This window comes from Phyllopteryx taeniolatus, chromosome 6 (genome assembly GCF_024500385.1).
Source record: "Phyllopteryx taeniolatus isolate TA_2022b chromosome 6, UOR_Ptae_1.2, whole genome shotgun sequence".
Taxonomy (NCBI): domain Eukaryota; kingdom Metazoa; phylum Chordata; class Actinopteri; order Syngnathiformes; family Syngnathidae; genus Phyllopteryx; species Phyllopteryx taeniolatus.
In genome coordinates, this window is record NC_084507.1 from 4,957,205 (window position 1) to 4,973,415 (window position 16,211).

Here is a 16,211-nt window from a genome sequence, read left to right on the forward strand (position 1 = left end):
CAGTGACTTCATTCAAGTGATTATTGCACTGTATTTCAATCACTTATCGTACAACTTCAATAATTATGATTGCAACAATTGACCCTGGAACTAATTATTTCTACTGATGTTATTTCCTATTAGAAATACACTTTTAAACTTTGAAGGAACTAGAGGTCGACCAGCACCTCGGAAAAGATCGTGTTCGACCTCAGAGGTTCCGCTATTTGCTTGTATGTTGATCTGTTCATGGTACAGTATCGTCATACACAGTGCAGGACAAAATGCAAGGAGCCACAAAGGGACAATCTATCCCCTTAATGTTTTGGTGAGCTTATTAGTAACATATCCCATATGCCACAAATAAATAGGCAATAGCACAATTAGCTTCTAATGGACATGCGTAACTGGAGACAATCAGAGTGACTGAGAGTCTAACGAGTTGTGAGTGAGAGTCTGACTTGAGTTGTGAGTGAGGGCACCACACAAGAGCAAGGCAGATAAAGGCCTTGCATTTCATCAGAGTTAAAAAATTGGCATTTCTAAAACAACCAGTCCAAGTTTCTCTACCACTGCAGGACATAACCTGCCACTGTCCGAACCCCCCAACTACTGACGTGTTGAATTGAATGACTTGTGTGACAATGTTGCTGCCACTATTGCCATGACACGGGTATGTCTATTATGTAATGTATAACAAAATAAATTACCCAGTATGTCCAGATGTTGTAGCAAGGGGCAGTTGGAAGCCAACTCCTCGACGTCCGAGTCACGGACTGTTCGGTTGGCAGTGAGGAAGAGCTTTCGTAAACGTGGTAAGCTGCGGGCGAGATGTTGGAAACATCCAGTGCTGCTCTGCAGTGTGAGACACCAGCCCAATTCCAGCTCCTCTAACATTCTGAGTAGTTGCAGATCAAACAACAAATAGTTGTAAAAGTGAGTTGGCTCCAAACATCTCTCCATCAAGCAGACCTCCATAGGCGAGGTGAGCTTTGAAGTGTTGTCGGCAGTCATAGCTGGATTTGACTTACCTGCAGCCAGAGACAAGCTCATTCAGGCCACGATCTGTCAGGTTTCTGCAGCGCCACAAGTCCAGTGAACATAGTGAGCGGCACCGAGTAGCCAGCATACTGGCCACAACATCATAGTCTTCAATCTGTTGACAATCTGTCTGAGTTAGGGTACATTCACCAGCATGTGCAGTGGAACTATTAACTTAAAGCTTTCGTGACCAAATAAATTGTGTTGACATAATACTGAACAATATAGGTGCCTCGCAATTGGCTGCTGACCAGTTCAGGGTGTACACCCGCGACCCTTAAGCTACCATAAGCGGTACACAAAATGGATGGACGGATGGATGATACTGAACAAACTCATACATTTAGTCTATCATCACAATTTTATGATCTGGTCTCATCGGGAGACTTAAGGTCAATCCAAAAATGTCTCCCTTTAATGCTTGTTCGTCTATTATGTGCCCTGCGTTTGGCTAGTGATCAGTTCAGGGTGTACCACGCCTCTCACCCAGAGTCAGCTGGGAAAATTTCTACCTCACCCACAACCCAAGGGAGGATAAGAGTTATAGAAAATGGATGGTTGGCTGGAAGTACAATTTTGGAAAAGAAACGGAAATCCTTGCATTTCATTTCTTAAAAAGATACAAAACAATGCAGTTGCGCAAGTGTGGCACCGATATCGAAATTCAGAATGCACTGCCAGATACAAATACAAGTTAAATAGTTACAAAATATATAAGTCTGACTGGGATTAGGCTCAAACGTTACCTCGACCAAAAATCAGATCATCGAAAATTATCTTTGACATCTTTACATATACTTTAGCAAGTTAAGGTGAACAGCAAAAGGCAATGATCCACAAAGTAAATAAAAAACATGATCAACAAAGTTACAAATAATTTGGGAGGTGTTTGAATGGACATCCATCTTCAGCAAGTGTGCAAACAAAATGGCAAAGCAGTGACAAGAACTGGGCATCCCTTTGAAATTGACAAACTGAAATGAAAACAAATCTGGTCAGTGAGGCTGCAAAGAAGCCAGCAGCATCATTAAAAGAACTAAGAATATTTGGCAATTAAATGTGGGCACTAATATGTGACAATGTCTTGTCTTCTGCATACAGTACATCTGCACTGTGGCTAGGGCATCAAAGATGGAAGACTCATCTTCCAAAGGAAAAAAAATATCTTAAGTCTTATAAAAGTATGCCTTATAATTAATAAGTCCAAGGTTGAAACTTTTTGTCACAATTTCACAAAGGTTATTTTACACAAAAACAACCCTGCACCCACCAAAAGTACAGGATACACCAGAAAGCATGGTGGTAGCAGCAAAATGCCAGCAAACTGAATATGAACAGTAATTTCACCTCCTTCTAACTCAAGAAAACATCGACAGAAGAACATTTTAGACTGGGGCAGCCAAGAACCAGAAATTAATCCAAATAAAATGCATTTCATTTTGATGAATGAAATAACATCTGTGGGGCAAACTAATGTGCCATTTTGCTTTAAAACAAACAAAAGAAACAATACAATCAAAAGGTGACACAACAAAGTGCAAGCATTAATTTAGAGGTAATGCACAATTTTATTTTGGTTTATTTTCCCGATCCAAATATTTTAATTTCACATTGTTCTGCATAGGTCATTTATTTATTTATTTTTAAATCCTTAGGCCCGCCACACTATGCAATGCGGTTGAACCTGATTGGCCCGGACCATCATAGCCCAAGGTTCCAGAGATGCCGGAGAAGGACGGCCATATGCAGTGTTGTACCTGAACGAGTTCAATGAACAAAAGTTCATTTTATTTGTGCGAACGTGAACTGAACGTAGTTCATTTCTGCCTGATGAACATTATTGAGAATGCGTTCTTTCTGGCGTCTGTGAATGTTTTTGTGTGTGTGTGTTTTGCTGTGGATCAGTAGGTAGAGCATGTCGTCCAGTGATCGAAGGATAACTGGTTCGAATCCCGGCGACAACTGTCCGCATGTCGAAGTGTCCTTGGACAAGATACTGAACCCTAATTTTCTCCCAGTGGGCCTGGCAGCGCCTTGTATGGCAGCAGTCGCTCATTGGTGTATGAATGTGTGTGTGAGTGGGTGAATGTAAAGCACTTTGGGCACTGTGATGGTGTACATTAAGCGCTATATAAGTGCAGTCCATTTACTATTTATATGCAGTCCCCTCTAAAAGTATTGGAATGGCCAGGTCAATTCCTTTGTTTTTGTTGTATAGTGAACACATTTGGGTTTCGGATCAAAAGATGAATATGAGACAAAAGTTTTGTTTTATGGTATTTACATTTAGATGTGTTAAAGGACAGAGCACCTTTTGTTTGAAGCCACCTACTTTTCAAGTGAGCAAAAGAATCGGAACAGACATTATTAAACTCACTTACAGTGAATAACATTTCATATTTGGTGGAAAAACCCTTGCAATAACTGCATCAAGCCTGTGACCCATTGACTTCACCAGACTGTTGAATTCTTCATTTGAAATGCTTTTCCAGGCCTTTACTGCAGCCTCTTTCAGTTCTTGTTTGTTTCTGGGGGTTTCTCCCTTCAGTCTCCTCTTCAGGATGTAAAATTCTCTATTGGGTTAAGGTCCGGTGATTGACTTGGCCATTCTAAGACCTTCCACTCTTTTCCCCCTGATGAAGTCATTTGTTGTGTTGGCAGTGTGTTTTGGGTCATTGTCTTGTTGCATGATGAAGCTTCTCCCGATTATTTTGGATGCATTTTTCTGTAACTTGCCAGACAAAATGGTTTTGTAAACTTTGTAGACTGAAGAAACTGAAGAGAGAAATAAGCTATTTTTCTTTGCTGGCCCCTGTGTGGTGGTATCCTTACACTGTTCTTGCAGTAGTGCAAGGCACTATCCAAACCTCTGCTCGGTCTCCACTTGCATGACATTCTAAATCCTTTAAGGGTGGGTCAAGCACAGTGGCCATCTTGAGGCACTTATGGTTGAGTGTAGCTATACGTTGGGATAAGTCCTTTGTGAAAGCAGTCTTGAATTTCACAGTGTATGTTGAGTCATCATCAGAGACCTCCATGGTGCGGTACAGGTGGTGGAGAGCAGGTAAAACCATTTAACATGAATCCCAACTCTGCAGTAGACAATTCAGGAAAGTAATTATTAATCTATAAAATAATTGTAAAATATAGAGCTTTTTTAATAAACAATAAATGCCATGAAAAATGCCATGAAAAATATTTTATTTTATTTCCCTGCATGACTCAAAGGCAATCGCCAGCTTTTGGAGTTTTAGTAGCTCTGATGGAGTTAATATAACTAGCTTGAACTTCTGTTTGTCTAAAGCAGCAAAAACAGCCTCTTGATTAATCCGTAGACGAGAAATCATTTCCAGCGTTGAATTCCACCTTGTGGCGACATCCTGCATGAGTGGTGTTAAATATATTATAGAAGTTATCATTTATTTGCTTAGCTTGCATTAGTATGATGGACAATTTTAGATGTTTCGCCTTCAAAAAGAAGACTCAGCATCATCCATGGAAGGACGCTTGGACCAAGGACGTGATCGGATGTGGTCGGGTCGTGACAGGTGTTGATCCAATATTATGTGTTGTGTCTTATTGCTTAGAATACTATGTCTGGGGAAAAACCCTCTTATTATCAAATATTTTGTGTTGTGTCTTATTACTTAGAATAATATCAAATATTATGTGTTGTGTCTTATTGCTTAAAATACTATGTCTGGGAAAAAACCCTCTTATTATCAAATATTCTGTGTTGTGTCTTATTGCTTAGAACATTATGATTGTAAATCCCTCCTATTTCAAATAAATGCAGGAGCGAGGGGGGGGGATTGTTTAGAGCGTGTTGAGAGACTGTGATCTGAACAATCTCCCATACGCCCTCCTCATGAGAAAAAGTAACAAGCGTCTTCATTCCTTTTGTGTCTATTATAATGTTGGGTAAGATTAATCCAACATAAATTGGTCCTTCGAGCCGGATGTCAACACACCCGAAGATTCCAGTTGTGGAGCTGACATCCAGTTAAGAGACCGTGGCCACGGCATTTGAGACCCTTTCCGGGACTGGTCTTCGGACTTCTCAACTGGGATCTGGAGGTTGACGACAATCCAAGGATTGAAGACGACTTTGGTGAGTTAAATTTAAAAAAAAAAATTATTGTTTTCTTGGCCCAGTCTTGAGTGTTCCTGGTGTAGTTCCTCTGTATTAGCAGGGCTGTGTTTAAAGTGACACACTATCTTACAACATTTTGCTAAAGCATCACTAAACCCACTATCGGCAAGGCTAACAGTGATGGCTCTTTGCAAGATGTGAGTAACACAAGGCATGTGTTGAAATTGGTCGTGCACTGTCTGTTCCAATTGTGGTTACTTTTTGTAGAACCTCCTCCTCTGGGGAGAGAAAATGCTCTGCACAGTTTTCAGCATCGTGTCTGGTGATTGTCTTCTGCACAGCCAGGGCAAAAGACTGTGGATGCCATGTCCTGTCTGTGAAATCAGCAATGTGTGCAGTGACACCGACGTAATTGGTATTACTAACAGAGGTCCAATGATCCCCAGTCAGAGCCACATATTCCACTGTCTGCAATGCATCCAATTTTGCTTGCTTTTCGGTATCATGTTGAATTTGCCTGACATAGCCTTTCTGCATGGTAGTTGAAAACTTGGATCGCATGTCGCTATCTGTAGCACATTTTCTTATCCTTTCTCTTCTACTACTAATAGTGGTCTACAGTCCAGAGCAATCCACTTTACAAGTGAATTTGTTATATTCTCCGATGTTTACTTACTAGTTTTGGTCCTGAATTAAGTCACTTGCTCAAGTTTGGTTTGTGTCAATTCAATGACACCCTGACCATGGCCATCAGCTATGTCAGAAAGAAAGGAGAAGCTGTTGTGCCACTGAGCACCATTCATCACAGCCAAGTGGTGGATGAAGACACAACAAAGAAAAAAACTGAGGTCATCTCCTTCTACAACCACACAAAAGGAGGTGGAGACACCATAGACATAATGGCTGGCACCTACACCTGCAAGCAACAAACACAGAGGTGGTCAACGGTGCAGTGGTACAACATCCCAGACATCGCCACCCTGAACCTTTTCATGGCTGAGCACCCTGAATTCAACAGTGGTATCAACAATGGCTCTTTCTCAATGAGCTTTCAAGGGAGCTTGTCGGACCACATATGAGAAGCCCAGTGGCAGGTTGCCCCCAACTGCACATGCTAATCATTGAGGTAATGGCAATGTGGGGAGTAACAAAAGCCACTACTCGGCCACAAGAAAGTAGCAGAGAGGCCAAAAGAAAGAGAAAGAAGAGGCCGTAAAGGCAGGAGTCATTGTGGAATGCACCTGGTCATCTGCCAACACTGCAGAGTTTAAGTTGACGAACAATGGAGAGGAACTGCATGGAAAGTTATGCACGCACAAAAGCACCCACGCATGCACACACGCACGCGCGAACACACACATACATCTGCTCGTTGACATTGTTCTGATGGATATTTCCTTTTTCAACATTCAAAATGTTGAGCGTATGTGATTACTACATAACAAATGTATAAAAAAGTTAAAAATAAAAAAATATAAATAAAAACAGACAAGAGTGGACCAAAATGTAATACTTACTATAATACAAATGATTGTTCTTGGTCAAAATGGCATAAAACACATTGAGCCTCATTCTCTAACCATGGGTACGCATAAATTTGTGCTTAAATTGTGCGTACAAACATTTGATGCACAAATCTGTGATTCTTCAATATGTTCGCACTTGTTTTTACTCTACGAAGAAATTTATAATCTCCTCAGACCATGTGTATGCCCAAATAATGAAGGATCAGCTTTGGAGATCACACACACACACACACACACACACACACACACACACACACACACGTCTTTAACCCAAGATGCACAACATATTGATACAAGTCATTCATAAAAACAATAATTTAAATAATAACTTCAATCGTGAATTTGCTAATGAGTTGACTAATATCCTGAATAACCTTGAAAATGACACTTCATCACATTTACCCTCGTTCTGTTCAAGTGCTTGTACTGTATGCGCTCGTACTGTATGAGCTGTATGTATGTATGTGCGTCACACAACGAGCAGATTGCGCAGGTTCATGCTTTGATCGTCCACCCGGAAAAGCAATCGAACCTCTTGCATTAATCCAAAGCTTTAGAGTTTTCAATTCGATTAAGGACACATGCACGCTACAAGTCTCGAACAACATTTCCCGAGATTTGCAGTTGACAAACGACCGTCAAAAATGTCAGAGCACTGTCAGAGGATGAAAAAGGGGCATTCCAAAGGCAGTTAGTTATTTACCAATTGCTCCGAAATGGATTGATATTATTGGAAATGACTGCCAGTTTCATTTTGTTGAGAACAAAAACACATAAAATAAACAATTGTTAGTGAAATATGAACCATTAAGACCCAATACCTCCTCCTTTAACATAGGCACAGTGATGCAACAAAAATTGGCCAGTACGCACGTGTCATGATTCCGACTGTGATTTTGCATATACCCTCAACTTGTGCACAAAGTAAGAACATTTGTTATGCATTTATTAGTGAATGAGGCCTATTGATTCTAATACGGGTCATTTTTTATCCACTTAATTAAAACTGTAGCCGGCCGTTTTTGCTGAAAAGCATGAACGAGACCAGTGAGACCAAATTAGCCATGACGTCCGCCAGCCAGATGCTAAGCTGCACGGTATTTGCTAGTGGCTGGTGGCTAGAGCGCATTGGAAGAAACATTTCTTGTCGCTTTTCCACTATGTTCTGTGTGGGAACTTGGTACGCCTCTGTACCGTACCAAAAGAATCAGAATAAGAAAAGTTTTTTTTTTTTTTTTTACCAGCTGTCCGCAACCCACCGAAAATGGGTCGGCAACCCACTCTTGGGTCCCGACCCACCAGTTGAGAAATCACTGAACTAGACTACATTTTGGAGTGTTTTACTCAACAACAAAATTCATTCATCCATCCATCTCTTTACAATCCTGTTTATCCTGTTGAGGTTCACAGGTCAACTGGAGGCTATACCAGTCAATGTCTAAATGGAGCATTACAATGAGAGTTCCTTTACATCAAACATCTGTTAACGTCTCATTTGTTATGGAAGACGTGCTTCCTGTAATGATATTCCAGAATTTTCCCCATTGCACAACTAATAAAGCCTTATTCTAATCTATGTTTGTTTATGTTGTGTTTACTCTCACCCTGACACAGCTCCCGAGGTTCAGGTGTTTCAACTCAATGCAGAAAGTCAGGATGCTAAGAATAGCTGTTTGCTACAGAGACAAGAAGAAGAAAGACAAGAAGAATGTAAGAATTTGATATAAGCTGAGCACACCCAGAAGATGGTTCTATTTGGAGAACTGCTCTAGACGTCACAATTTCATACAATACAATTTATAATTCCTACTGGATTTAAACTTATTTTGCTCCCACAAATTACATGGACTTGAACTTCTTAGCAAAGACATTTAAAAGATGAAAAATGACTGCAGATATACTTAAGATGAAAGTGCAAAAGGACGATAAATTATGGCTGAATAATGTCAGTCAATAGTGCATCAACTGCAGATGAGAAAAGATTTAGTTTTTGTGCTGGCACATTTATCAGCAGTGAAACAGCGTCAGAGCGCGTAGACATACTTCACTCTGCCTCTGGCATCTTCTCTTCGGTGAGCGAGACATTTATATATTGAGTGACAAGATCATGACAGCCTGACAACAAACACTGCTCATTCCATCTCGCTGTAAACAACCACCAGGAAACTGCATGCGTTGATCCACTGCAGTTACTCAACTTGTGTCTACAACGCTTCAGTATTAAAACATGACAAAAAAAAAAAAAACACTAAGTTCTGACAACTGAGTCAGTAGTTATACTTTTTGGACCAACCTGAACATGAGCACTGTAACATGTCATCAAATCCGCCCATGATCAGTGTTAATTGACTGCTTATTTTACACTCAATGGTACCTATTCTGAGACATGTGCCATCGAATAAACACACATTAAAAACAAATATATTAAGACAGGAATCTTAACTAGTTGGCTAGTAAGGGCAAGGTGTAGTTTGAATTTTCAATTGGCAATCGAATATCAAAAAATAAAAAAAGTCACTGATTATTTTATTGTTTTTCTGTTATGTTCGTGTTGTGTTTTTTTAATCCTATACCAAAAAAATACCTTTTAATTTCTTTTTTTTTTTTTCATATTTCGATTTCAGGCTCATATCATACCATAAATACGATTTTGAAAAATACAAGACTGAGTTTGAGTTGAATATTTAATTGGTTATTGTTTACATGACCCGGGCGTTTTGCAATGAGCATGAGTAAAGCTACATGAGCTTGTTAGCCACCACAATCAACCAGGCTGATCCATCAAATGATTGATTAGCCATATTATATCAAGGATGAACGTCTTTGAAGCGTTACTGCAATTGCATTATGTCTGACACGGAAGATGTGCTCTTGTACTGCTGCAGTCATTGTGCATTAGTTGAAAGAAGAATTAAGTTAACTGTTGTTTAAGTGACTTGCCCCAAGTCTATGTGGACACAGATGACTTGAAAACAATGCTCTATGGGACCGACAAATAGCAGTGATTTGATTGCCCATGTTATAATATGGCTGATAGATTGTGATTGTGGTCCTGATTGTGTCGGCTAACAAACTAAAACATTTTTACCTATGCTCGTTACCAAACTTTGGGGGTCAAGTAAACCCGACCAATTAAATATCCAGCTCAAATACAGTTCCATGACGCGTTTTTCTATTTTGTATTTTTGATCTGAGCCTAAAATGGAATTATGAAAACTCGGGTGTGTTTCCGTTTTTTTTTGTGTTAGATTGAAAAGAAAAATGCTTGAAACAAAAGGTCACAGGTCATTGAGTTAATAATATGTTAAAATAACAAAATACTTACTGTATAATAAAGAGCCAACACGCATTGCTATGAGGTAACTAGGCAACCTTATGCAGGTTTCCGAGTTATAGCGTAATTCTTCACAGTCACAAACAACAAGGGCACTGATATTCTGTATGTGTGTACGTGAAAATGTCTATGGCTTGTGCTGACCCCGCCTACCTCAATCTTGGTACGATAAAGCACCAGTCTGCGGAGGCGTGTAAGTTTGGAAATGTGTGTGAAGGCCTGTGGGGGAAGGCGGTCGCAGGAGGCCAGGTTTAGTTCCTGCAGTCCTGGACAAGTCTGGGCGAGGATCTCCAAACAGGCCTCATTCAAGAAGTGGCAGCAAGACAGCTCCAGACGCACCAGACTGAGCCCACAGACCTTCATGAAACTGTGGACAAAGGAGAAATATGGACAGATTAAACAAACATGTTTAGCTGCCATATTACCAACTATTTAATGTTCATCAATGTTAAGAATTACCAGAGATTAAAAGTACCATCCAATTTAAAAGATAATTTAACTCGTAAGATTTCTTCCTAAACTTTTCTCGTTCTTCAAGGCCATTTCTATACTTGAGAACTCGTGCTGACAGTCTGACCTGCTGAAGCTATTCAGGGTGAGAGCTCCACGGTTGCCAGTCCAAGAAAGGTTGAGCCTCTGGAGGCGTGTGCAGCGGCTCTGCAGGTGTCCCAAGGAGGTGTCACTCAGTCTGGCCCAGTAGGGCTGCAAACTCAGCTGGGTGTACTGTAGTGGGTCACAACACTGCTGGTGCAGCATCTTACAGCTCTGGGCCAGACGGCACAGGTCTGGCAAGGTCAGGTGGCTCAGTATCAGCTGAATGAGCTATGGATGGAGGATCAGAGAAGAGGTAAAAAGTTGAGGAGGAAGGCAACAAAGCATAAATAAATATCAACCAAAGTTGAGCACACAGCGGCAACTTTGGATAAAGGACAGAAGGTAAAAATGCCTCACTTGGTCACGCCCTTGGACAGAGCGTGACCAAGTCAGCCCATAAATCTGCCACTGTGACTCCCGAAATGGCTTTTTCTCAATGAGTGTCAGTGAGAGAGTTCTCAGACTTTTTGGGTCCAGGAACCCCGGACAATGGAGAAATATTTTCAAGTAGCCCCTCATAGTCCTAACAGCAATTAAACATACCTACCATGTGTACCCCTAATTGCAATTGGAATTAAAAAGTCAGTGTTACAATAATAAATTCATCTTTTATTGTGAGAAAATTAAGTTGCAATCTTTACAAGAAAAAAAAGATGTATTTTGTTAGGGTAAAAATTCCTAATCTTACGAGAACAGTTGTATTTTCCCAAGACAAAGTCGTAATATTATGATACTAAAGTCGAAGTTGAACAAGGGAAGAAAGTCATGTTTTAGCAAGTGAACTTCAAAAATACAACTTTAGTCTCATATTACTTTGATCCTGGAAAAGATTATTTTATTCCTGAAAAAAAAAAAAATTCTCAAAGAGAATAGAACTTTGTACTTTACATGTAATAATACACCTTTTGTTCTAATCAAAATGACTATTGATGCAGGGATGTGATAATCAATCGATAATATGACAATTATATCTTATAATTGGACCAAACCTATGGTAGGGAGGGGTACAGTAATTGGTGTATTATTTGTTCGTTTTACTTGCACGCCAGTCCCTATATAGTTTGTAGGCACAGTCGTGCTCACCATTATTGGCACCCATTAAGTATTAAATGTGGAATATCTCCTGAAGAAAATGAATCATTGAACCAACATTTTTCTACAGAGAACTTGTGTTTGATACAAAATAGCATATGATAAACAATATTTTATGGACAGATGAAACAAAAAACAGAGCTTTTTAGCAATCCACACAAACAGTATGTTTATAGACGGCTCAACAAAGCCTTCCAGGGAAAGAACACACTGCCAACAGTCAAGCGTGATAGAGAATCCATAATGCTGTGGGGCTGCTTTGTTGCATCTGGTACTGGAGGCGTTGACTGTATCACAGGTATCATGAAATAAGAAAATGATCAACCGACTCTAGTGTAAAATTTCTTAGCCAGCGCAAGAAACTTGGTTTGAGGCGAAGATCATGGGTCCGCCAGCAAGACAAAGACCCAAAGCACCCATCCAAAAGCACACTGGAATGGCTGAAAAGGAAACAAATTTACTGTTTTAAAATGGCCAGCAATGAGTCCTGATTTCAAGCCTATTGAAAATATTTGGGGGGGAGCTGAAATCTGCCATTGGGGAAAAGAACCCTGCAAATGTTCAGAGCTCAGTGTTGGCAGTGTGTTTTGGGTCATTGTCTTGTTGCATGATGAAGCTTCTTCCGATTAGTTTGGATGCATTTTTCTTTAAATTGCCAGACAAAATGGTTTGCCAACCTCCACCGGGTAGGGGTTAAGGTATCACAATCCACTCTTTGAAGAAGAATTAAAGAGAAGAAATATACACGCCATAGCACAAGATGCGAACCACTCATCAGCAAAATGAAAGGAAGGCCAGATTGGATTTTGCAAAGTACAAAGATAAACCACAAATGTTTTGGAAAAAAGTTTTCTGGACTGATGAGACCAAGATTGACCTCTCCCAAAGTCATGGAAAGGCCAAAGTATGGAGAAATAAAGGATCTGTTTCTGATCCAAAACACACAAGCTCATCTGTGAAGCATGGTGGAGGTAATGTCATGGCTTGGCCTTGCATGACTGCTTCTGGAACAGGCTCACAAGTCTTTATTGATGATGTAACTCATAATGGTAGCAGCAGAATGAAATCTGAAGTCTGCAAAACCATTTTGTCTGGCAATTAACACAAAATGCATCCAAACTAATCGGAAGACGCTTCATCATGTAACAAGACAATGACCCAAAACACATTGCCAACACAACAAAGGACTTCATCAGGGGGGGAAAGTTGGAATGTCTTAGACTGGCCAAGTCAGTAACCGGACCTTAACCCAATAGAGCATGCATTTTACCTCCTGAAGAGGAGACTGAAGGGAGAAACCCCCAGAAACAAACAAGAACTGAAAGAGGCTGCCATAAAGGCCTGGAAAAGCATTTCAAATGAAGAATGCAACAGTCATGTGAAGTCAAAGGGGCGCAGGCTTGATGCTGTTATTGCAAGTAAGGGTTATGCCACCAAATATGAAATGTTATCACTTTAAGTTAATTTAATCATGCCTGTTACAATACTTTTGCTCACTTGAATAGTGGGTGGCTTCAAACAAAAGGTGCTCTGTCCTGTGTTGTTTATCACATCTAGATGTAAATACCATGAAATGAAAGTTGGAATTATAAACTGGAATACAATGACTATTTTTGCTGCGCAATGTTAACATTGCTTGACATAATAAAACAATTTAATTACTCTCACGGTATAAATAATTTATCTATCTGTACAAACAATAATTTCCCTCACAGGATGAATAAAGTATTTCTCCATTAACAAGTATATCATAATATATCGATACATTACCAACAAAACTGAAGACATACACTTCAGTAAATGTCTGAATCAGTGAGTCTATCTTCAGTTTTGTTGAGAAGTCTCAAAAGTGGCATAGCAATACTTTGAAATTATCAGATGGCAGTGGCACGTGATCAGCATTTGACTGGCTTGGTTTTGCTACCACTACTGCCAAGTATTAGACAAATTCCAATTATCTTCAGTTTGTTTACTTTATTCAGGTTGTGTGTTATTCATCTTTTCATTTTTGCTCTCTATGAGAAAACAGCTACTTGAACCTCACATTTAGCAAGAGCCATATCATAGCCAGGATTTAGTTTCAGTCATGAAAAAATAATACAACTAATGGAACATTTTCCGTCATTAGAGTTCACCATCATTCACCTCGTAGGGTAGTTTGTCAAAGTAGCCGTTGCCTGTCCTGCGATCTGGACCCTGTCTGAACGGACCTCCGAAATCAGACAGGTCCTCCTCGCTGTCACTCAGGTCAATGATGTCAATGACAGGCATTTTGTACAGGGCAAGCATGGGCCTCTCTTTCACACCGCGTAGGATTACTGCATCCAGCTCAGTGTAGTAATCCAGAAGAGAGCTGTTGACCTCCAGGCGTAGCAGGTTGGTGGGAAAACTGATGTGCTTGATGTTAGGTGAAAACTGGCGAGCCTGTGGTGCCAGCACCTTAGTGGGCTCCCCTGACCACAACACCTCCCACCTGCATGAGAGAAATTAGACAGGATGAATATCCAATTCACTATTTTTTCACTTCTCGATGTTTATTTAAAACTCATGAGTACTTATTAGTATTAGTATTTTTCTTGCCTAAAATATCCTCATAACATTTGTGTTGTATGTCACTTATCATATTCAGGATACTATTATAACTTTTATCATTCACGGTCTAACTCATTGAGATTATATACCATGACATTTGGTGCTGACATTTTTCATCATAAATTTCAGTTTTAACAGTTCCATGCCTCAATCAGAAATAACCAATGATCTTGGGTGATGGACGACACCTTCCTCCTCTAATATTATACTCCAGGGGGATCGCACACTCCTCAGCCTGCCTGCTAAGGTCTATTCAAAGGTTCTGGAGAAAAGGGTCCATCAGGAAATTGAACCCTCGGGTTTAGGAGGACGAGTCTGGTTTTAGACTTGGCAGTGGAACAAATCATTAGCTCTACACCCTCAGCGGGGTCCTTGAGGGAGCATGGGAGTTTACCCAACCGGTCTACTTGTGGTTTGTGGAGAGAAGGCATTTAATCGTGTCCTTCGGGGAGTCCTGCAGGAGGTAGATACTCCAGGAGTATCGGGTACCCTTAATAGGGGTCGTTCAGTCCCTATACAACCGGTGTTGGAGTTTGACCCATTATGCTGGCAGTAAGTCAGATTTGTTTAGAGTGAGAGTGGGACTCCACCATGGGTGCCCTATGTCACAGATTCTATTGTGAATCTTAACAAAGAAGAAAACGCTTTAGAGAGATTAAGCAACATGTTGATCCACTTCAAAGGTGGAAGCACCATTCAATGAACTTCCCATGGCTGAGGAATATAGCCCAAAAATACATCTCCAAAACTGCTACAAGCAGGTTTCTAATGTGTGGTGTGGCATTTTAACATGTACAGTAAAAGTGCATGCCTAAACCCTGATATTGTCAAAAAGCTTATTTTCCTTGCCAAATCTTTGTATGAGAACCAAGCACCTACCTGGCATGTACCTGCAGTGCTATATACTGTAGGCAGGATTTTGGTTAGCATTTTCAGGGACAAAAGTACATTTTGTCCCTGAAAAAAGCAGCAGCCTTTATTCATGTTAATGTTCAGTGACAGTGTTTTTGTTTCACAATCCCAGAGGGAATATTGTTGTTGTTTATCGATGTTAAATCGTCAAACCTTTCAAAAGTATGGTCGAAATGTATTAATGATTTTGTTTAAAAGGCTATGTTCTCTAAGAGGAAACTTTCTTTTTCACTTTGAAAATAAAAAAAATTAAAAAATAAAAATTAAAAAAAGAATTATTTCTCTGGAGGTTGAGAAGGTTAATACTGGAGAGTAACAGTATTTAAAAGCCCATGTTTGGTTTCAGGATGAATAAAGCAAATCCCAAACAAATATTTGTTTTGAATAATATCATTATCATTGGCGTTTTCTTTTTATTTAAGGGGGAAAAATCTATTATTATCGGAAACTGGATTGTTTGTTTTTACACAACAAAAGTTTTATTTCAATCCCATATCGCCCAGACCTATTAACAACCTGGTGGAATACAGTATTTGCCACTTGTGAGTGGACAGTATTTCAAGTTTGCAGTACATGATGGACACAATCCAAACTATTTGTTAAGAGAGCTAAAATTCAGTAGCGTGTATATAAATATCATTTTTAGGTAACTTCCAAGACATAAAAGACAACAGGAATTGAAAGTACAGCATCGTCATATACATTGCCATGAAAAAGTATTGGCCCTCTTCTCAAACTCTTACATTTTTGCATAGTTTCACCGCTTCAATGTTTCAGGTCATCAAACAAATGTAAATATCAGACCAATACAACCCAAGTGAACTTAAAATGCTGTTTTTAAATGGTGATTTCATTTATTAAGGGGAAAAAGAGGGGGCAGTACGATGAGACTTTCTGTTCTTTTTGGTCAGCAGAGGTTTCCGCCTTGGAACTCTGCCATGGATGCCATTTTTTCCCCAGTCTCTTCCTTATTGTTGTGTCATGAACCTTGACCTTACCTGAAGCAAGGGAGGCCTGCAGTTCTTTAGAAGTTGTCCTGAGTTCCTTT

At 39.9% G+C, this 16,211-nt stretch overlaps 1 protein-coding gene across 6 annotated transcripts in view; it reads right to left on the reverse strand.

Annotated features, from left to right (window-relative positions):
• The window catches only part of fbxl4 (F-box and leucine-rich repeat protein 4), a 28,177-nt gene that overhangs the window by 8,384 nt on the left and 3,582 nt on the right, over positions 1 to 16,211 (reverse strand). For 5 of the 6 annotated variants that reach the window (XM_061776608.1, XM_061776606.1, XM_061776607.1 and 2 more), the window contains exons 3-8: positions 13,805 to 14,132; positions 10,551 to 10,795; positions 10,127 to 10,340; positions 8,244 to 8,315; positions 1,011 to 1,135; positions 690 to 877 (exon numbers count right to left, since the gene is read on the reverse strand). In XM_061776608.1, coding sequence (XP_061632592.1) covers positions 690 to 877; positions 1,011 to 1,135; positions 8,244 to 8,315; positions 10,127 to 10,340; positions 10,551 to 10,795; positions 13,805 to 14,132 — 1,172 coding nt within the window. The remainder of the gene's footprint in view (positions 1 to 689; positions 878 to 1,010; positions 1,136 to 8,243; positions 8,316 to 10,126; positions 10,341 to 10,550; positions 10,796 to 13,804; positions 14,133 to 16,211) is intronic. The other variant, XM_061776610.1, reaches the window with a different exon arrangement.